At 39.7% G+C, this 22,482-nt stretch overlaps 1 protein-coding gene across 1 annotated transcript; it reads left to right on the top strand.

Moving 5' to 3' along the window:
- Nucleotides 1–7,665: 7,665 nt before the first annotated feature.
- On the top strand, nucleotides 7,666–12,049 carry LOC122331559 (somatostatin receptor type 2-like). The gene is made up of 2 exons (XM_043229075.1): nucleotides 7,666–7,827; nucleotides 8,807–12,049. Exon 2 carries the CDS (start codon nucleotides 8,855–8,857, stop codon nucleotides 9,974–9,976), a length of 1,122 nt encoding a protein of 373 aa, XP_043085010.1. The 5' UTR covers nucleotides 7,666–7,827; nucleotides 8,807–8,854; the 3' UTR covers nucleotides 9,977–12,049.
- The last annotated feature ends 10,433 nt before the right edge of the window (nucleotides 12,050–22,482 follow it).

Raw genomic sequence — 22,482 nt, 5'->3', positions numbered from 1 at the left:
CTGTGATTGTGGCTCCTGTGACTCTGGCTCCTGTAATAGTGGCTCCCGTGATGGTGGCTCCAGTGATGGTGGCTCCTGTCATTGCGGCTCCTATAATTGCGGCTCCTGTGATTGTGACCCCAATGATTGCAGCTCCTGTATTATTCAATGAATGTTTGCAGCATATTGGTCTTGCCGTTCCCATTTCTAGTCTATGGAGTTCGCCCTGTCTCTTAGTGCTAAAATTTGAGGCACTTACAGGTTCTGTACCAACTATAGGAAAGTGAATGATGTTTTGTTTCCACGTGAGCTTGGTCCAAAGCAAGTCTCGGTACGGTTAAACAGTCAGAACCTGTCACATCTGTTGCCGGGTTGCTAGCTTCTCCATAAACACAAATTAGTAATAAAATTAATTGTAAGAAATGTTAGATCATCCTCCATAATAATTATTATTACCTCACATCATATGTAAACATCTGATAACTAAACCATAACTCAAAGCGAACCGTTCAGTTCAATGGTGGAAATGCGGTTGTAGTTAGTGATATGTTTTGTTTGTTGTTTTGGCTTTGCCCGGTCCCGAAGATATAGCCTATTAATTGCTACTGTGAATGAGACCTAAAGAAAAATACACTTAAAAGCACAAGGTAATTTCAGATTTCTTCATCAACAGACAGGTGAGAAGCGTTTGTCTCTTTAATGATTTTCTTCAGTTTTATAAAAGTTGTATCTAATTGTGGCCATGTTCTCTGTGAGCCCTAGTTGCCTGGATTCGGGCCTGTCAACTCTAAGGTCGTCCTGAAACCTAGACATGGCTGTATATCCAAAGGATAAATGGATAGATAAATGGACACTATTCTGCTGACCTATTCTTCCTTGGGTCTACAATGCCCTGTTCGAGTAAAGCTGCTGTTATCGTCCCCTGACCACTGTGGTATCAGGGCATGTTTACATGTTCATTTCTCTATCTTAGCATTAAACTGTGTTCCCATAGCTTCTTTAAGTGAAGTATTGAAAGGGAACGTACTTGGCTACTATCGTAACCTTGGTTTCCTGGGATATGGGAATGAGTACAGCATTCCTTGCTGTGCGGTGTAACGTTTCCCATAGCATCTTTAACAGAAACAATACTTGTTCGGGTATGTTGCTGAACAGAGGTTACGACAGTAACCAGGTACGTTTGCTGTAAACACTTTAAAAAAGTTAAATAGAGTAGTGAATATCTGTCTTTAAAAAACGCATGGATTTGCTACCGGGGGCCTTTATTTACAGTGCTCTTAAAGTGCACTATTTTTGCACTTTTGTACTTAATATACTAAAAGTAGCTCACTAGTACTTCTTAAGATGAACTTAAGATCAACTAAGTGTACTCAGTTGTGCTATTTTGAGGAACAAAAAAGTGCTTTGAATATAATGTAGCGTATGCTACAATTACTCCATCGTTAATACGATGATATGTTCGATCCCAGATAAGACACATGCTCATAAAATATATATGCACTATAAATCATGATTTGGGACTATTTCTGTAAGGCAGGTCAGGCGGTAGTTAAAGATGCAGTGCTCTCTTGGAAGGATGCATCCAGGGAATGGTCTCATGAGGTTTCTCCATACTGGACAAGCCTCATCAGCAACAAACACATGTGGCTGGGGGAGTTGGAGGATGCCTGATTAAAATGCTTGACCAAAAGAATCCCACCATCTTGGGTCCTCCCGTAGCCCCTAACATCAATTACCTTCAAACAATACTGGGCATCCACAGCTGCCAAGAGGACCAAGGGGGAACTTTCCTTGTAGATGTAAAACTTTCGTTAGAAGGCGCTTTTAGGACAATATGCTTCCCATCCAGAGCTCCACAACAGAGCACAAAAGTCCACCATTGCTCAAACTTCTGTCTGGTGGGCACAGCCATGAACTCGTCCATGAGGCCATGGTGACATCAGGGATGATCTTGGTGACTGTGGAGAACACAACACCAAAGCTGTTGATTGTCCCAAAGGAGTCACCTGTGACAAGGCGTAGTATTTAATAAGACAAACTGATAAGATATAGCACCTAAATAAAACATTGGCATTACTAAAGATTGTAAAGAACAAAAACTAAATCCTAAACTTAAATTTTACCTCAGAGGAGTTCAACTAATCCTTCTTTGGAAAATGAATGAAGTAATCTGTGTATTAATGGGATTTGCTTCTTACGCGGTTCCCGAACAATTCCTTCAACTGAAAACAGGAAGTTTTTACTGTATTTTTAAGGATTTTTTTACAGTGTAAAATAATAATTTGAAAAATATGTCCATATATAAATTTTTGTTAACATATTACATTTAAGTACATTTAAATACATTAATAATAATTTGCCCCTCATAACACATTTAATACAAACAATATTTGGTCACTAAAAAACTATCAGTGACAAGTTATTAATATAAAAAGTACATTTGTCAGCACCAGTTCAGCATGAACCAACAAAGTTATGTGTTCTATGATGTTTCTGGCACATAAATGAAAGAGCAAAACATTATGCAACATTATTATCTTAGGAGGCATTTAAAACACACAGAATTAAAATATTAATAATTAAACTGTGCACAATATCTCAGTAGTTGTAAAACATCATGATAATCAGTTGAACAGTTAAGGCTCACTTACTAGTCAGATGGTTCATAGTGCTTTGGAGATGTTCTTCAACAAGAACCCCAATTCTTCTCCAACACCAGCATTGAACCGGCTTTGCACTCAGATGTTCCACAAGATGGCAGCACCGACTTCAAGAAACATACAAAACAAAAGGAAAAGAGCAGAGACTGCAACAGAAGCTCCCATTGACGGCAGAGGGTTATGAGATAGCATCAAATCACGATTATAAAATTGACGCTACCAAATGAAGAATACTCTGAAAAGGCTGCGTGTTCAACTGTACGCACATGCTAGTGTACACCTACGTATACTTTGGGCTCATGGACCTTTAAAAGTATAAGTCACTTGGTATTTGGTTGCCTCACATGTGGTCACTCATGTATTTTCGAATGGGACAAATGCAACGCTCAGTAGATTTGGAGCAGAAGTCACAGTTACCATATGTCACTCGCAGCAAAGGGTGCATTCAAGTATTCATTGTGGATTATAAATCCCAGAGCTCCCCAAACATCAAACACGTTTGATGTTAAAGACTTTAAGATGAGCACAGTTATCAGTACTTTCACAACAGCCAAGAAGAAACAGTCTGTGAGAAGATGGACATTTTGAAATGGTGACCGTGAAACCCAGAGAGGATCGGTCGGACTTTGGTGAAATGCGGCAACACCATGAAGTTTTTTCATAACTGTACCACAATCAAACCATGAAATTACTGAAAGATAGTACATAACTGCTTTCTGAGAAAACCTCAAGAGGCCGAGTCTACATTATAAATATCAATGTTTGAATGTCATATCACAGACGATCACTGCATCAAAGATTATCACTCTAGATTATCTGGAAGAATCTGAACAAAGTCAATGTATTATACACGCTGCGCAGCTTAAAATCAATCCCATGCCGCAAAGAACACTGAATGCAAACTTGTTCCTGGTGTTATGTAACAATGTTCTCCAATAAACATGAATGCCTATCAACAATATTTCACTTTGGGTTAACGGAGAACACAGAAACGTTACGTTGAGAAAACAAAGACGCGATTTGTTCATCGTTTATTAATTAGTTGGAGCAAAAATAGAAAGTGAGGCGTAGATCAAACTAATGTCCACAATCATACCAAATTACGTGGCATATGCCAATATTAATGGCAATAAACATGTCAAGATCTTAATTGCGTCGCTCGGATCCAATGTTCATATGCTGAGACGTATAGATCGTGTTTTTCACATACATTAAATAGGATAATATTGTACTTTAATGAGATGAAAATATGTGTTAAATGAAAAAATGCTTTGGTATAGCCATGTTTTTTGGGGCTGACCTGAGCATTACAGACAAGCTGTGCACCCCTACACTGTTATAAAGCACTGCGTCCTCTAAACCAATGAACAATGATATGACATGGAAAGCTCGCCGCTGTGCAGGTAAAGTAGAGCAGAGAAGACAGTGTAAGAAATCAGGACAGACACTGAACATCTGTCCGTTGCTGATTCACGTCAAATGCTTTGTGTCAGGTTGATTACTGCGGGTGGTCTGTGTGCAGAGCGTGTAATCCACGGGGGTATTATCCTACTCAAGAAACTCCATAATAAATCCACGTCATCCCACAGAAAGAAAAGACCATCGCACCAGCAAGGCTTTCAGCAAAAAAAACAAAGGAGAGAATGTGTTTCCAATACGGATTTGACTGTATTTTCGCCAAACGTTGCTAGGTTCGTGTATGTGGCAGCCATTTTTTAACGAAAAGCAGCATGGAGAGCTGTTTCCGAGTTGGCTTTTCTCCGCGACTGGAACAGTGCTTTAGGTTTCTGGTGTTCCTGGTCAAATGAATGTATTTGATGACCTTACAGTGTCACGATGATCGTAGTTCAGTTGAGAAGATGACGTGAAGCAAAGTCCGTTCTGTTACAGTCACAACACTACACGCGTTATCGGAGCTGAGAAGTAACTGATTACAAAAAGTACTTGTAATTAGAGTAACTTACATTTGAACATACCCGGGATCAGACTACAGTTACTTTTTTATGGATTGCATGATTATTCACACAATAGCAATTATTTTGTTACCACTGCATTACGTTGTGCACTACCGTAACAATTTCATCAGTATATATACGTTTAATGTGACATATAAACATTGATATATACTTTGTATGTGCTTTAATGCGAAGGTTGAGTGAATGGTTTGTGAAATTGCACATAAAAACTGTCTTCTACGGCAGACGTGTTCGATTTTATAGATTGATGAATGGGTCACGACCGTTACGCAACGCTATTAAACGTTCCACAAATGAAACGTCACAGTAACATCCAGCGAGCGACACGCACTCTCCTGAAGCGTTTACAGTAAGACCTGGAGAAGCTTTGAAGGCTCACGCAAGCCTGGAGCTGAAGGCTAACTACATCTCGGGGCTGTAAAGCTTTCATGCATTTTCCAAACGAAAAGCATCGCGTATCGAACTGCTTGAAGAGATAAAAGTCCATAAAGGGCTGATCCAAACACCAGCCAGCTGCTATGGATTTTTCCTTGCCTCGAGGGTGATGCGAGGTTACAATTTAGGAGTGTGGCACAAAGTACACTCTTTATCTACTTTGCCTTTCAATCTCTGTGGCATAGCTTAGCATTTCCTAATTCTTTATTTAATATTTCAGACATAATACATGTGACATACATATTAGATTGCGGACACAGCCGAACACGTCAACAGCAACAAAATGACCGCTTAACGGCATCATGTACGTAGTTTGACTATATATGTATATGTATGGAGAGCAAAACCAGACGTAAGTGTACATGTTTCCACTTGAAAACTGAATAAATAATGTTTACATTGATGTTAGGATAGACCATCTGGAATCTGAGGGTGCAAAAAAATCTTAACATATACAATTAGGTTTTTAACATATTTACGGTAGGAAATATCCAAAATATGAGCAAGATATTCGTTTTCTGTTTGAAATAAGAGTCAGCAAGTGAATGATGAGTTTTCCTCGTTGGGTGAACTATCTCTTTGAGTGTCCATCTTCCTAGTTCCTGTCTGGATGTCTTCTCCTGCCCATGAGAAACCTCATAAAACCTGCTAGCTTTCACTCTGGGCTTTTGTGTACAACCTCTACCAGATTTTGAACCGTTAAACTACATGAACTGAAAGTAGCATCATTTGCAAGATTAATACAAAATGGTAGGAAGACATAAACAATCGGATTCTTTTATTGTTACTATTAAATTTAGACATTTAGCAGACACTTTTACTTAAAGCGACTTTCAAATGAGGACAATGGAACCAAACCATCCTATATTTGATCTTACGTTCATTTCTCAGATTCGTAGAATAATCGTACAAACAGAAATTGTGCCTAAGCGATGTGAAATCTACAAATCGCAAATGATCCTTATACTTGCGCGCAAATAAATGGTTTCAGCTCTCTTAATTAAAGTCATTGACACATGAAATATATTTAGAGCAGTGCGTACGTCTGCTCAGACCCTGACGTGACGACATTTTTTGCAGCGTAATGATTGCATACTTATTGGTTTAATTAGTTGAGATGGGGGTGAGGGTAAGTCTTTTCTTTAATTTCCCCAGTGGGTAACTTCAGTAACGTGTCTTTGCCCCCGCTCTGTAAATGATGCAGGGCTGACCAGAGACACATGATGTAATCCTCCTAGTGCTGTATGATGTAATCCTTCTCACAAATCCTGCCGCGGCTCTTCAAAGGCATGTTCTACATAAGCTGCTGGAGTTATTCAGAGACGGCCAGCTGCAGCTCCACAGAAGAGCTCAGCAGCCGCTTCTCACTTCCAGCCTTTGGTAATGAGGTAAAAAGCCGGTCACGACTGTTGCCAAACACTCTCGATGGAAAGTGGCCAAAGCCTGTTTGAAAAATCACTAAATCCTAATGCTTAATGCTGTATGCTAATTAGAATATTCGTTGCATCGCTAACATTTGCATTCTGTCTAATTTCAGCCCGCTTTGTATCAGTTTTTCCTCTTCTAGTTTCTGTGCTCGCATGTACTTTAATGCAGCTGAATCAGAACAAGTACACAAGTTAGAGGCAATTATCCACTCACGACACTAAACGGAGACGTCACGTTGGTTCTTGTAGGAAGATGAGAAAACGAAACGCTACGTGGCATCAGCTAAGCATTGCTTCCAACTTGACTCACAACTACAGACACAAAAAAATATATTAATATTGTAATGTATTGTGAAAATTACAATCGAGCAATCATTCGGAGTGCAGGGTGGAAAAAGTAAGTGAACCCTTAAATTTCGTACTTTGCAGATCTCCCTGCCTGCTTTTGGTACGTCCCTCCCCACAATCCTGTTTGAGTTCATGTGCGGTTTTAGGCTAAATATGATACGCATTTGATTTCAACCCTCCAGGCACCGGACGTCTATGTACCGTCAGATTGACGTTGGATGACATGAAAATAAAATGCGGGTTGACGTCAATATTTGATGCCAATTTGACTTTGACTTAATGTTGGACTTTGGTTACACAACCTAAAAACTACGAATATCAACATCAGCTGATGTCTGTATTGGACATCAACTTAACATTGACATTAGGTGTTGAATTTTGTTGAATATTTATGACGTTCTGTGTCTGCTGAGATTGTTCTTTTGACCCTCAGGCAGCAAAAAAAGTTTGTGCTCAGCAGGTTATTTTTCACCTCTCTCAAGATCGACTGTAAATATCTCGCAGATGAACATCCGAGTCTTTTTTGGTTTTCTCGTCTTTGTCTATAATCACGTCTTTACACCACATGTTATAAGTTATTCATTTCAGAAATCTACCCAGTTGAAAAGACATACAACAGAAATAATAACAAAATCTGTAGTGGTTTTACTGGTTACAATGGGGTAAACTATAGTTTTTATTCAACGGAAAATATTTTTAAAAGGGTTCATATACTAATTGTTTTTACGATGCGCACAAAAACAATCTCAATAGTACACGATAAACACTGTATACGAACAATGTTTTCGACTCATCAGTGTTGAACAAACACCGGTCATACAGTCATATTTCAATACACACACACACACACAGTCTGTCTCTCTCTCTCTCTCTGAGAGGCTTGTCTCGGCACAGGGTCAAATCTCTTCAGTTTCAGTTCAGATCAGATCAGATCATGTGTTTGGATATTCCACATGTGCTCTTCAGCAGACACTGTACTGTACAGCACACATCAACATGAAGGTAAGAACCACCTGCTCTGAATCTTTTTTAACATGTTTTGTATTCATTTTGTCTATCAGAAAATTCTGTAATTTAAATATTTATTTTGGCAAAATCGGCAAAATCACTGCGTATATTAATATGAAACACAGTTTTGTGTTTAAAAATATTTGTAGCATTTGTTTACTTATTTCTAGAGCCATTTTGTATGAATGAACCATTAACTGAGTCATACTGAGCAACGTCATTGTTACCTTCATGTCTAGATGGAATATGAACTTTTCACATTCAAAGTTTGTTTTTTCCTAAAGAGACTGTAATTAATGCTACAAATGAAAGCCCTTTCACTGACAGGAGCAGCTTTGGACTGTGAGTGACGGGACAGACACTTTCAGTCCTGGAGCTTTACTGGTTAATATTAGGATTAATGCACACATGCCCTAGAAAAAAAAATGAAAGCCATAAATGGGTCCAGATCTGAGAGGGACATTGATTACTTTGCTTGTTTGTCCACCGGGGATGATTGTGACATAGAGGACATTGCTCTCTCAAGTCGGTTAGACTGTGCTCTCTATAGCTGTACAGAACAACATTGAGAAAACAAACTGACCAGAAGCGGTAAACTTACAGGACCATACCGTCTTCATTAAAGTTCGTCTGAAGATTTAGTGGTTGGCCTAAAACTGTAAATAAGTAACGCTATTATAGAGCGATGCTGGATGACTGTTTGGGATCAGTAAGATTTTTTACATTGTGAAATATCTCTTCAAACAATTAAACTATTAATCATATTCTGTGACTTGCCGTTGATATGATTGTTCCTCATCTGTCGGCTAGGTTGATGTTTTAGGCAGTAGCACAGCTCCCTATGTGGGCTCTCACAAACAAGGAAGCATCCTAGGTTTTGCCACAGAGATGTTAAGTGTTGGTCGCATTGGGATTAGAACTGATAACAGTATAGGATATATACTTCATTGACCACTATATGTTTTCCCCCCAGGCTATAAGTCACACTTAATGGAATTAGGAATCTGAAGCATACACTAAAATGGATTCCTGGACATTTTCGTTCTCACCCAGCAACCTCCCCAGCAATCTGTCTGTACTCCCCATGTACGACGACATCCTGCTCGGCAACATATCTGAGGAAGGCCAGGGAAACAAGACGGGCATGAGCTTGCCCTGCACGGCCGTCATCACCTTCATGTACTTTGTGGTGTGCGCGATCGGCCTGTGTGGAAATGCTCTGGTCATCTACGTCATCCTGCGTTACGCCAAGATGAAGACGGTCACCAATATCTACATCCTGAACCTGGCGGTGGCGGACGTGCTCTTCATGCTCGGCTTGCCCTTCATCGCCATCCAGTTAGCGCTGGTGCACTGGCCGTTCGGCGCGGCTTTGTGTCGCGTGGTCATGACCGTGGATTCTCTGAACCAGTTTACCAGTATTTTCTGTCTGATGGTGATGAGCATTGACCGCTACCTCGCTGTGGTGCATCCCATCAAGTCCACCAAATGGAGGAAGCCCCATGTGGCCAAGACCATTAATCTGGTGGTGTGGGTGGTGTCTCTTATCGTCAACCTCCCGATCGTGATCTACAGCGGACTGATCACCAAACCCGACGGATGCTTCTGCACCATCGTGTGGCCAGAGCCGCAGGAGACCTACTACACTGCCTTCATGTTCTACACCTTTTTCCTGGGCTTCTTCCTGCCCCTGATGGTCATATGTCTCTGCTATCTGTGCATTATCATCAAGGTCAAGTCCTCGGCAGTCAGGGTGAACTCTGGCAAACGTAGGCAGTCTGAGAAGAGGGTGACGCGGATGGTGTCCATCGTGGTCGCCGTCTTTGTCTTCTGCTGGCTGCCCTTCTACATCTTCAACGTGACGTCGGTCACCGGCACCATCAGCACCACGGCTTTCTTAAGAAGCATGTTTGCCTTCGTGGTGGTGCTGGGATACGCCAATAGCTGCGCGAACCCAATACTGTACGCTTTCTTGTCAGAGAACTTCAAGAAGAGTTTCCAGAACGTCCTGTGCTTGAGAAGAGCGAGCGCTTTGGATGAGGCTGAGCACACCGACAGCAAACAGGACAAGCCTCGAATCTTGAAGGAGCCAACAGAAACTCACGACACACTGCTCAACGGAGACCTGCAAACCAGCATGTGAAAAAAACAAAGGTCACTGCTCGGCAAACTGTGGATTTGAAATCCATAGTAACTGACTGTGAAACCATCAAATATGGTTTTGTTAAAAGCCTACTGGCTTAGTTTCCCAAAGTTACAAACTAATAGATTTTTTGTCATCTTGCCATATTTTGGCAATGACCTCATATTTTACTCACCCTGAAACCTAGATGTATATGACATTCTTCTTTCAGATAAACACAGTTTTTTTTTTATTTATCCTGGCTCTTCCAAGCTTGGTATTGCTGGTGGATAGCGGCCATGATTTTGAAGCTTCATAAATCAAATATATCCTCAAGTACGACGACGTAAAACTAACCTATACGCCTTCAGGGGGTCATCACACGTCCTCTGAAGCAGATCCATGAGTTAAATAACTGACTCATGATGCAGTTTGAAAAGTTTGAAATCCAGAAATATTTTTGTGACAGAAAACCTTCGATCTGCTTCAGAGGACGTGTGATAACCCCCACGGGAGGCATATAGTTTAGTTTTACATTACAGCACTTGTGGATATATCTGAGCTGCTGAGCTTCAAAATAATGGCTGCTATCCACCAGAATTACCAAGCTTGGAGGAGCCAGGATACATTTTTTAAAAGTTCTGTGTTCATATACACCTAGGATGTCTTCAGAGTGTATAAAATACGGTGTAATGTTTTCGGCTGAACTATTCCTCTAACTAGTTGCTTATTAGCATGCCTGTTATTAACATATTAGTACTTATAAAACACATATTCTGCATGACTGTATTACTCTGACTACCAACTATTAATGAGAAGCAAATTAAGAGTTTATTGAGGCAAAAGTCATAGCTAATGTTTTGTTAATAGCAAGAATTGGAATAGTTTACCAGTTTTTTCTACTAACTATTAACTATGACTCCTAGTTTTCTGCTTCTTAATAGTTAGTAAGTAAGATGTTAAGTTTAGATATGGGGTGGATGAAGAGATCTAGTATATTGTCAAGCAGAATATGGCATGCTTTATTCGTACTAATAAGCAGCTAATAAGCATAGTTACATACAATAGTTAACAGTGAGAATTGTTCCCTGAACTAAAGTGTTACCATGCATTGTATAAAAATGTTATATTTTATCTAGTATATTTATAGAGTTCTGATTGTAAACTAAAGGACTATGGTATTCACCTGTGGCATTGTGTTCAAAGAAAATACTAATTTTCTAATTTATTTTTTTATTTTTACTCACAGACAATAGCAAACACCTCCACTACCGTAATTTCACTACACTACACAAATACGCTTTCTAATTGTTTACGGCGTGGCCAGACATGCTGAACTGGAATACGCATCTCTCTGTTAATATTATTTTCAAGAATCTAACTAATCTGAAGAGAGTTTACCCAGAAATGCAATATGGCTGTAGTCTTGTTAGCGGCAATTCAAGCCAAAAATAGTGGGTCTCTCTGATAATTTCTAATAACTGTTCAAAGATTCTGGCCTCTATCCCTTTGAATCAACGTAATGTTCAGGTCAGACAGTAATCTAGAGAGATTTTCCTCGTCTCATTTGAAAAGGGCTAAAGCATTGTCCTTATGTTGCTTCTGAGATCAGGCAGGGACACGTGTATCATGATCTTGGATCATCTCTCGCACATATCTTGCCTTCTGAATACAAGGCTTGTACCAATGATATTGGTTACAGTCATTGCAATTGTGAAAGGCTTCATTTATGTCAACACGTTAACCTCTTTGTCCAGAATCTTTCTGACTTTATTTGTCTTTTTAATGGCGAGCATTCATCTGCCAGCGATAAGGTGATTTTATTCAAGACTTCGTGCAACAAAAGAGTTACAAAAACAGTCTCCATGCCTGTTAGAAAGCAAACCTGGTCACGTTTTCGGTTATCTTTTCTTTTCGGCAAGTTCTGGTCTTCTTTTTATTTATGTTATTAGTATCTGTTGCCGAATAAGCCATAATTCTGCGATCTTATATTTGACTTTTAATATTTATAAACAGCTTTCATTAGTTGGAGAGTTCTATCTTTTGAGTGGAATACCTTTGGTGACTCTAAATAAATCTCTGCACTAAATCCTCTATGTTATGCTGCTATATTAAAGATGTTGTAAGGTCAACATAAACATCTTCTGTATGTATATGCCTGATCGGTCATCATTCATTATCTCCTAAAGAGCACCATCTTCTGGAGAAACAACAAAATAGAGCTGCGAGGCCGAATCTCTTATTGCATTTTGGTTGACCTCATTATTCTAAAAATGACAACAAAATTACATTTCGATTTTATTTTAACTATAATGTACAATTTGAGTGCATGTCAAGATCCTGCTTTGTTTTAGTTATTAGTTCATTGCTAACGCAGTTGACCCGGAAACAACCGTCAAGCTGCTTTATGAGCAAAGGTTTGTGGTTGAGGTCGCAAATACAAGGAAACTGCGTCATTTCTTCTCTTCACAGAGAACAAATTAAACTCATTAATATGGTCAAATTGGATCATTAAAGGTCAGGAGCAAAGACATTGCTTTATAAATTAGGATTAAATACATATTTGATGAATACCGATGTGTTTTTGTGCAGGTGAGATGAATAAATACATGTTCATATTTATATAGAGCTACACGCAACACCTCTGCACTTTTACTCCCGATTTCTCTCAACATGGCAACAGCAGATCTGTCAGACATGAGGAAGTTACTAGCAGTGAGCATTCGAGGTGGATCAGAAAGAGTTTTAGGACAACTCTGATGAAATCCGTTTCAAATATGTGTCCATTATAGTGTTACATTTAAAACAGATCAAATTAAGTCGAGATTATTCGAAGGTTTATTCACGACAGTCGTGCCATTACTTTTACTTCTGACTCTTTGCTTTTTTTGAAAAATGGTTTTACCATTTTATAATTTATTACATTTTTTTTTTGTATCTCAATGGAAAATCATTTGCTGTTTTGTGGTTTACAACATAAAAGAATAAAAATGTCTGTTAAATGAATAAATGTAATATGATTATAAAATGTAGAAAGATTGGACAACTGTGGAGCACCATTGTGAAGCAGCAAGCATCACAACAAAAATGGTTGATTTCGGTAAATGTGGGCAAATATATATGGGGCTAAATTCAGTAAATCCGCCCCGAGGTAACCAGAAGCTCCAGAAGATGGCGGTAAAGCAACACCAAGGATGCAAGCTGCCCTTAAAACCTTAAGAGGAAGAGGATGAACGAGTAACTCCAATATTTTCTTGTTGTGCATGCGTTAATTGCTATAAACTGTTTCTTGTGTTGTTGCATGAGCTAGTAAGTTATTTCAAGAGACCGGTTCAGTTCACTTAGTTCTGTTGTGGGTAAGACAGATTAGCTAATTAACTTGGCGGGATATGTTGTGGCCACAAGATGATCTAGTCGAGGTTATGGCATCCTCATGAGCATGCGACGTGAAGTCATATCCTTCAGATCCTGTGACCAGGAAGCACCACGCTTCTTTTCTTACCTACTTTTTGTCTTGTTTTCCAGTTCTAAAACTATTTTAATAAAACTGCAATGTTATTCATTTAAATAACCTTAGAGAAACAGAAGGGAACTAGAAAATAGAACTAAAGTCGATTTACTTTGTTTACATGTAAATAAAATCTAAATTAAATGACCTAAATTAAAACCTATTCAGAAGGTTTGAATCAGATTAAACAACTTGATCAGTGTTAATTCACTTCACCATCTTTTCACAAACATTTCAGCATCACATATTGTATGTGAATAGACTTTCAATGGACAGAAATCCCTCAGATTTCTTTGAAAGACATGCTTTTGTGTCAGAAAGATGAATGAACATGTTTACTCACCCTGAGTATAAATTTTAATTTAAATTACTAAATGGATGCCACGGTTGCCACCTTACTGGGATTTTATTCACAAGCCTTTGTTTCGGCCTGTTTAGAAGTCAAGTCAAAGCAGCCCACCCTCAGGCCTTGGCCCAGGGGTCTTCATCCCTACTCCTGGAGCACTACTGTCCTGCAGACCTAAACAAGACATATCTGGACCAGTTTTCAGGGGGTTGGTTGATGATAGAGTTTAGATTGAAGATTGAAGCGATGGAGAGTTCTGCTTGAGTCTATGGTCCTGTCTTCTCAGATGCAGCTTTTTCTATGCGGTTTGGCCGTTTGTCCACAGGTAAACGCTGCACCAGGTCACTGAAACCTAACATTTTTGAACTTTTTCAAGCTTCTGATTGGCCAACATGGCATTACAGGTCGCCACCTGTTGGTTTGGCATGTTCCTGACACTGCTTCATATATATGTGGAGCAGTTTTGGCCAACTCCACCTTTGATTCGTCTCCTCAGAGAACATTATTCCTGTTTCTTATGAAGGTGTTGAGATCAGGAGCATTTCAAAAACAACAGTAAATCAGTTCTGACGCTTTTGTTATGAGAAGATAAATGACTGCAAAGATGTGTGAACAAAACACAAGCTTCGTCGCGAGCTGGAGGTCAGCGCAGCGTAGAGGAAAGCAGCTTATTTTTCCGTTTGGTTTGATCTTGCTGTCATCTTCTACACCCACTCCATCAGGGCTGGGTCCTGCAGCAGGACTTTCTCGGGCTGTGTGGTCCAGAAGAGTGGAGAACCTCACCCTTTATCAACAGAACATCAGCTCCTTCGGGGCATTTCGAGCACTTATACTGAATTAAAATTAAGGTGGTGGTGACAGATACGGTATGCTTTTAATTCTATTGCAATCATTCTGTAAAAGCGACTGACCCAGTGATTTAACAACGCAGTTCACTCAACATACAATAATATGTCCTGCAGGGGAGGTTTAAAATATTAATAAAGTGAAAAGGAGAGAGCGATAGTGCAGTTAGATTTCAGCTTCCTTTTAAAAACGGAGCCGATTTCCCTGTGATGAACTACACTACCCATAATCCAAGGCAGGCGAGGTAAAAATGCTAATAAAATTGTTTCATATTTGTAGTGCACTGCTTTTAGAGTAATAAATTTTGGGAAATTACAGTAAGTGTAATCTTGTGTATTTTGTGTGTGTGTGTATCATCCTGTCAATTACAAGTGTAATTTTTACTGCACCCGGGTGACATGAACAGGTCAGAAACAGCTAAACTGGACTTATGTTCCTCACTATAACAAAAACACACTATGTTGTATATGGCACTGTATAAGCACTAATAACAACACGGCATGACTAACAGGTGAAAGCAAATATGCAAATCTTTGACTTTTTGCATGTCACTTTGCATCCAAAACATCCTTGATGGCTCGGGATAAGTTCCCCAGCGAGGGCTCCTGGGAGTGGGGAAAACGGAGCAGCTTTGAATAACAAATGAGCCCTATTTTCACTTGAGCTTATCGCACAGTCATAGACAGCCTTGCACGGCCCGTCATTTGTCCATGCAAAGCGTCTCCACTTGTTCACAATCATTATCATCGGACTGAATCATCAGTGACAGTTTTTATGTCATTTGGTGAACTGAGCGCTTCAATTACAGTAGAAAATCTTGTGTAGGTTACAGGCATCCAAAAGAGGAAGGAGACATGTACTGAAATGAAAACGAACCACAGTCCGCTGCTTCGACGCACAAATGTACCTCTATTGAGTGTAACTATACACAGATTACATGAGGGATGAGACGTTTATTAAGATATGCAAAACTCATTTCTACAGCGATCTCATCAGGAGTGTTTGAATTTCCCCAGCGACTTTCCTGTTTCTCATCAAAAGGAAAGAAATATAAAACTGAGCGTTTTCAAAGAGCGTTCCACTCGTCATAGTAGTTAAAACAATTTTGTACAAAAATGTATTTGTTGGGTATATCATGCGTACTGATTGGCTGCCAGTGTTTTTAGTGTTCATCGGCCGATTCAAAATCGTTTTGAAACTATTCCAAACATATAATTTCTCTGTGCCTTTATTGTTATAACTGTGATGTGTACTCTGCTATTCTTTAATACTGTGACGATATTTACAACTATTTCTTTATAGTTATCGTCCTCTACGTGAACGTGCCGTTTAACCCCTACTGTAGACTTTACGTGGCTCTATACATACGTCATAAGTACGTTTTGGCTCACGTCTCAATACGTCAAAACAGTTGTTTTTTTCCCTCTGAGTCATCATAACACTCCCTTTCATCCTGCCGTTGTACTGAAGCAGTTTCTGTATGGCCCTGCTTCTAGGCTTCATCATTAAAGCATGTGTGTACGGGTGTTAAGGATGTGGCTTACATACCCCTGCGAGAATACTAAGTGTGCCCAAAACACTGGAGTCTTTGAGGACCCGCAGGGACCGCCGGGCAGGGGACGTCGCTCGGCCATAATGCGAGCAAGCAGAAGTGATGACAGAAGCCCGTTCTCATCACAGATGCCACAAAAAAGGCCGAGCTGTGAATGCACTGAGGGGGATCGCTCACGGCCAGCGGCAGAGACACCCCTTACACTGGTAACTGCTGAATGGATGAAGATCCCGCAGCCCCTCATTTCCATTGGCTTTTATAATTATCAAAGAAGCAGCTTATGAAACATGACTACAAAGAGCAGAATATCTGTGTGTCTGTGTGTGTGTGTGTTAAATGAGAACTGTCTGTGTCTCATCCTCTCCTTTGGCTCTTTCTTCTGTTGTTTCAGACTACGTGAAGGAAGAAAAAGAGGCTAATTGCGTCACTGTGACATTGATTGACGTGGATTTATAGATCGATCGATTGTTTGGCTACTTAACTTAAACATGTGCCTGTCCCTTTAACGCTGTAATAATTCTGTCATTGAAAGAAAAAAGTTTTTATTTAGGATCGAGTGTGTCTCACACGTCCTGGAACATTCAAAAAATTATTGCGCTTCCAGTACAATTTTCAAAATATGTTTTTTTATGGCAGTTATCGTCACGCTGATATACGTTTAATTGTTCATTTTTGTTTTTGAAAAGTTGAGTTTAGTAATGGTGAAAGGAAGTGGAGATGCGTCATCCATCTTTCTTTACAGTCTATGTTTAGGGTTCACTATGGAGGCACAGTTTATATTTTTGTGTGACTAATTCCAAACATTCACACAAAAATAAAAATTCTGTCATTAATTACTCACCCTCATGTCTCTTTAAACCCATAAGACCGTTCATCTTCAGAAGACAAGTTAACATGTTTTTGAGGTAAATTAGAGATGGACAGCAACACAACCGAAATGATCCAGAAACATAGTAAATACTTCGGTAAAACAGTCCACGTGACAATCATGGCTTATCTTCAGTTATTGGCGAGTACTTGAGAACGTATTTGACGTAATCAGCCTTGTTGCGATACTCTTTAAGATGGCGGAAGACGTAACTCTGGGGAGAAGAATGGTTGAGTAAATTATGTTCTAGTATTCTCGTAGCGTTGCAAAACTGAAGTTGAGCCACTGATGTCCCATGGACTGTTTTATCGATGTATTCATGATGTTTCTGGATCATTTCAGTTGTGTTGCTGTCTACGGAGGGCCAGATATCTCTCAGATTTCATCAAAAGTATCTTCATTTGTGTTCAGAAGATAAAGGAAAGTCTTACGGGTTTGGAACGACATGAGTGATTGATGACAGTATTTTCTTTTTCGTGTGAACTATCCTTTTAAGACCATAAGCTAATTTAGTTAACTGTGTTTCTTCTGTAGAGTCAAAATGGTGCATGTGTGTGTCTACTACACTGAGCTAAATATGACTGTAACCTTCACTTAGGAACATCTTCGTGGAAAAAAAGGGCTCCTTCTAGGGCGTTGGGTTTTAGAATAGGTTCGTTTGAGTCATCATAAATAGCTTTATATATAAACAATAGGCGTCTTCATTTAGAAGACTCGGTAAACATGTGATTCTGCACCACTGCGTGTTTGTTACACCATAGTAGGTGTGTGTGTGTGTGTGTGTGTGTGTGTGCGCGAGTGCAGTCTGATATTCTGGGAACGGAGGGGTCGTGTTGTTGACCCACCTGCTCCCATCTCTCTTCAGCTGGATCTTGTCGCATTTCAGCAGCTGCAGCCGCTCACAAAGCACGTCTTTGTAATCCGTCCTTGGGTGGACACAAGGAGCAGAGGAAACACAGAGAAGCAGAAACGGCTCGTCTTGCCTCCTTCACTGATTTTACACTGACTGTCCTTCATGCTACTAGATGAACACATACCTTCATGCCTGACACACACACACCTGTTACATGAGCTTCATGCAGAGGGCAAAACTAACGAACGCGTCCAAGTAACTGAACAAAAGACGAGCGCTGCACATAATTTCACATGCAGATGTCAAATATTCAAACCTGTGTTCTTCCAGCAGCATGCAAAGCACGTTTGCAAATGTGACCGAGGCAGAAATAGCTGAGCAGCCTGTTTGCTGCACTTTAGTCAAATTTTCTGAATGTGGTAAGAGCGTGCGCTACCGTATGTGTCGACTTCATGCCTGCTTCCGACCCTCAACCTTCATAGAGCGTGTGTGACCGCTGACACAGATACATTTAAAAGTATGAATGACAAACACCTGATCAACAAATCACAATCAAAAATACTGTAGTGAGCAATGGATGAATGAATTTGTGATTTGACAAATAACATACAAGCACGTCATTTTGAGAAATCAAGGGGAAGAGCTGCTCTTGGAAATTGTGCGCATTCTTTCTCCTCTGAGGTGAATATCTCTCTTGTGTCGTGGTTGTTGCAATAACAAAACTAGCTCTCAGTGGGTCAGAGAAGTTTTTCAGGTTGTCTGGGCATTGTTTTTTGATTAAACGTGATTTCTGAAATGGATGCAGGCTAGAGCGAACTGCTCCTCTCACAGTCTCACGACCACAGCAGACCCCAGATAGCACGAGTACGTCTGCAAGATGTCTGGTAAAGATCTCTTGATCTGGAGAGCATCCGATGTCAAACATCTGGCATACATAGTTTTACATACATTCTAAATCGTAAACATAGACGCCTATTTGACATCTAAAAGGAGACATCCAATAGACGTCAAACAACTTAAATAAAATGTCTTGCAGATGTAAATGCAGACATCAAACGGACATCTCCTAGATGTATGTGTGCTATCAGAGACCCGTCAGAATATTTGCTAAATTGATTCGATTTCAGTTTGTTGTGAGACAAACCCTGTCATATACATTTTGAGCACACGGTCGTATGTGACCCTGGACCACAAAACTATTCATAGGGATTTATACATAATCTCAAACAGTATATACAAGCTTTCCATTGAAGTATGGTTGGTAACACTTGATTTGGATCATCCACGCTAAACTAACACTACATGGGTTCAAAGGAGCTGTTTATTATTACTTATAAAGCACATATTCTACGTCCACAATCATTCCCAATAGCTAAAATTAACAAGTTCTGTAACACAGTAACTACTGATTAACAGTAAATTAGGAGTTTGTTGAGGTTTGTTGAGTACTCTGGTCCTGTTCAGATTGAGAATATGAAATATGAAATCTCTACTTAACTAACATACTCGCTCAAAAACATACCACAAGGACCAGTTTTGCTTGGTTCATTAAAAGTGTAATGCGCGGACAGACTTATTTTAGTGCATTCACATAAAAATGCATGGGCTAACCATATTTGTTAGATTAGATCATATATATTTTTCTCGTCGAAAAACAGCATTACAATGTGTCAGCATATATCATAAAAACAGCATATATCGACAGCTTATATACTGTTTTCTTCACTTTCAGAGTCACAAATGAATCACAAAGCGATCGATAGCTACTGGAGGGGTTTAACGGACAGCATAAGGAGTGAGCAAAAAAGGTGCTGAAAATGATATTGAAGATGATGGGGATGAATCAGAAAAAGCGTTGTTTGTCCCTGGCAGCTCACAGGAAATGTCCAGGAAGTGACATCTCTCCCACACATGTCAGCTGGACTGGGCTGCCATAAATCGCACACACACACACACACACACACACATATATACACTACCCACAAAAAGCTAGGGATATTTGAAATTTATGGAAAGTTCATGCTGCAGTGAAAGTAGGGCATTTAGGTAGAAGCATGCAATAGTAATTTCTTCAATCTCAACAAGTTATTGAAACAAAGGCTGACAACAATGGTTGTTAAGGACCATTAACAATTACGGACAAAAAATATCAATGTCTTAATAACTTGTCATGCATTCTTGAGCACCAGTTACAGGATCACAACCCTCTACACAACCACTTGAAAGCTTTGGCAATACTATAAAACAAATGTCATGCCAATAAAGCAACTTGAATTTGAACTTGTGAGAGTGTGTTTGAGCGTAAGTGTGTGTGTGTGTGTGTTTATACTACATTATGAGGACCGGACGTCCCCCCCCAAGGACAGTAAAACCTGACAAGATCTGACTTGTCAAAAAGTGGCATTAGCATGTATAACGGTGAAAATCGAATCTTAGCACAGCATATATCAATGTGATGTATTCAAATACAATGTGTTTGAAAATCACAAATGAACTGTGAAGTGGAACGATGCAACAGGTTTTAGTGTAAGGGAGGGTTTAGAGGAAGAATTGGATTAGGAGAAAAAACAATAGAGGTCTATGGAAAGTAGCCAAAATCCCCAGAAACTAACGTGTGTGTGTGTGTGTGTGTGTGTGTGTGTGTGAGACACTACTAGGGCTACCATTACTACTTTTTTAAAGATGAGCAATTTGATATTTTTTTAGTTTTTTCTTAAAGATACTTTGTATGAGGTATTTATTACCTTTATTTAAGACGTTAGGATATTATGTACAAAAAGAAGTATACACACTTTTACTGCTGCTCTTTATCTTTCTTGACATGTTTGTGTTAATGTAACACTGAGGACCTTGTGTGTTTAACCTAAGCCACTAATACAATAATTTTTATGATCAGAAAAGCTTCTGGATCCCAGTCTACATGCATGTTTGTTTCCAGAGCTGTAATGAATCTTCCTGAAGATTGCAGACAACAGAGCACTTAAGTGGCGTTTGATTCCATGGCTTTTGTTTTCTTAAGGAACATAGCGACAGCAGTGGTCTGGACCTCTTCTTTGGTCTTCTTGAGGGGTTGTTGGTTGGCAGCTCAACCTCAGCACAGAAGAAGGAGGACAGGATGTTTGAGGTTGTAAGGTTGCCCTCATGTTGTTCCAAACCCGTAAGACCTTCGTTCATCTTCTCAACACAAATTCAGATATTTTTGATGAACCTCCATAGAGAGCACTGCAACTGAAAGGCTCCAGCTCCAGAAATGTAGTAAAAACATGAGTAAAACAGGATGTGACATCAGAGAGCATGATTACGTCAAATAAGTTAAAGCGTTCATGTTCATGATACTTTCTAAAATGGTGGAATGCAGGGGAGAAGAATGTTTGAACGTTTTACCGATGTATTCACTACGTTTCTGGATCATTTCAGTTGTGTTGCTGTCTATGGAGGGTCAGATATCGCTCAGATTTCATCAAAAGTATCTTCATTTGTGCTCTGAAGATGAAGGAAGGTCTTACGGGTTTAGAACGACATGAGTGATTGATGACAGAATTGTCCTTTTTCTTAGAACTATCCCTTTAGTAGTCTCCCCAAAGACGTGTGTATTTTTTTCCACATAAGGGGAAAAACTGAATTTGTGATTCAGCGTGAGTCAACTGGTAAATGCTTTGAATACTTGAGGCACGCTGTGACACACACGCACACATCTCATCGCTTTCGGCAGGTAAAGATTTGCATCCAGTGACATTGACGGTCAGCAGTTCAAAATAGTGAAGTAAGAGCAAGCCGTGCGCCGTTTGAGCTAACTGACACATTTCACTATACCTGATGCAGACACAGAAGAGGAACAAACGGTATATGATCATTCAAGTAGGAAGTGTGGACCCGAGTGGTCCAGCTATACGTGAGGAATACATTCAAAAGTTGAGCACATTATATTCACATATGCAAAGTCCCTCATCCGAAGAAAACAAATATACCTGCTGTATTTTATTTTAATTCTCAGTTTTTTTTTTTTATTTGAGGCTGAAGGCAATGGAAGTCCAGCTCTCCACTAGAAGACATGTATACATTAGACACCATTTTAAAAGCTTTGTGAAAGATGCAGTTGCTGCTGCAGCCTTAAGGGTTTTTTTTTGTATTAACTGTATTATTTACTGTTTTATTTACGGTAGGAAAACAAAAACCTCTAAACAAAAAAGGAAATAAGTTGAAATCTTTTGTTTTTAAAAGATAAAGTCTTATAACAACTGGATCTGGCAACATGGCACAGCCAACTCTCCCAAGCCCCATTCACACGAATTGCTCGCCATCATTTTCACACCATGGGCAATCTAGAAAGCCTAGTCTCAACAGAATTACACATGCGGACACTCATAGGAGGAGTTCTGAAGTGCTAATTAGTCATTAGACCTTAAAATGTTACTTTCGAATATGAGAAATAGCTGGCTACGACCGTAGTATATTGACCCCAAGCACACAATGCAAGAGTGGTTTAGGGACGACTCTGCGAAAGTCCTCAAGTGGCCACTAGACTCGAACCCAGTGCAACCTCTCTGAAGAGAC

Source organism: Puntigrus tetrazona, unplaced genomic scaffold (assembly GCF_018831695.1).
Source record: "Puntigrus tetrazona isolate hp1 unplaced genomic scaffold, ASM1883169v1 S000000001, whole genome shotgun sequence".
Taxonomy (NCBI): domain Eukaryota; kingdom Metazoa; phylum Chordata; class Actinopteri; order Cypriniformes; family Cyprinidae; genus Puntigrus; species Puntigrus tetrazona.
This window is presented reverse-complemented; position numbering and strand designations above follow the sequence as displayed.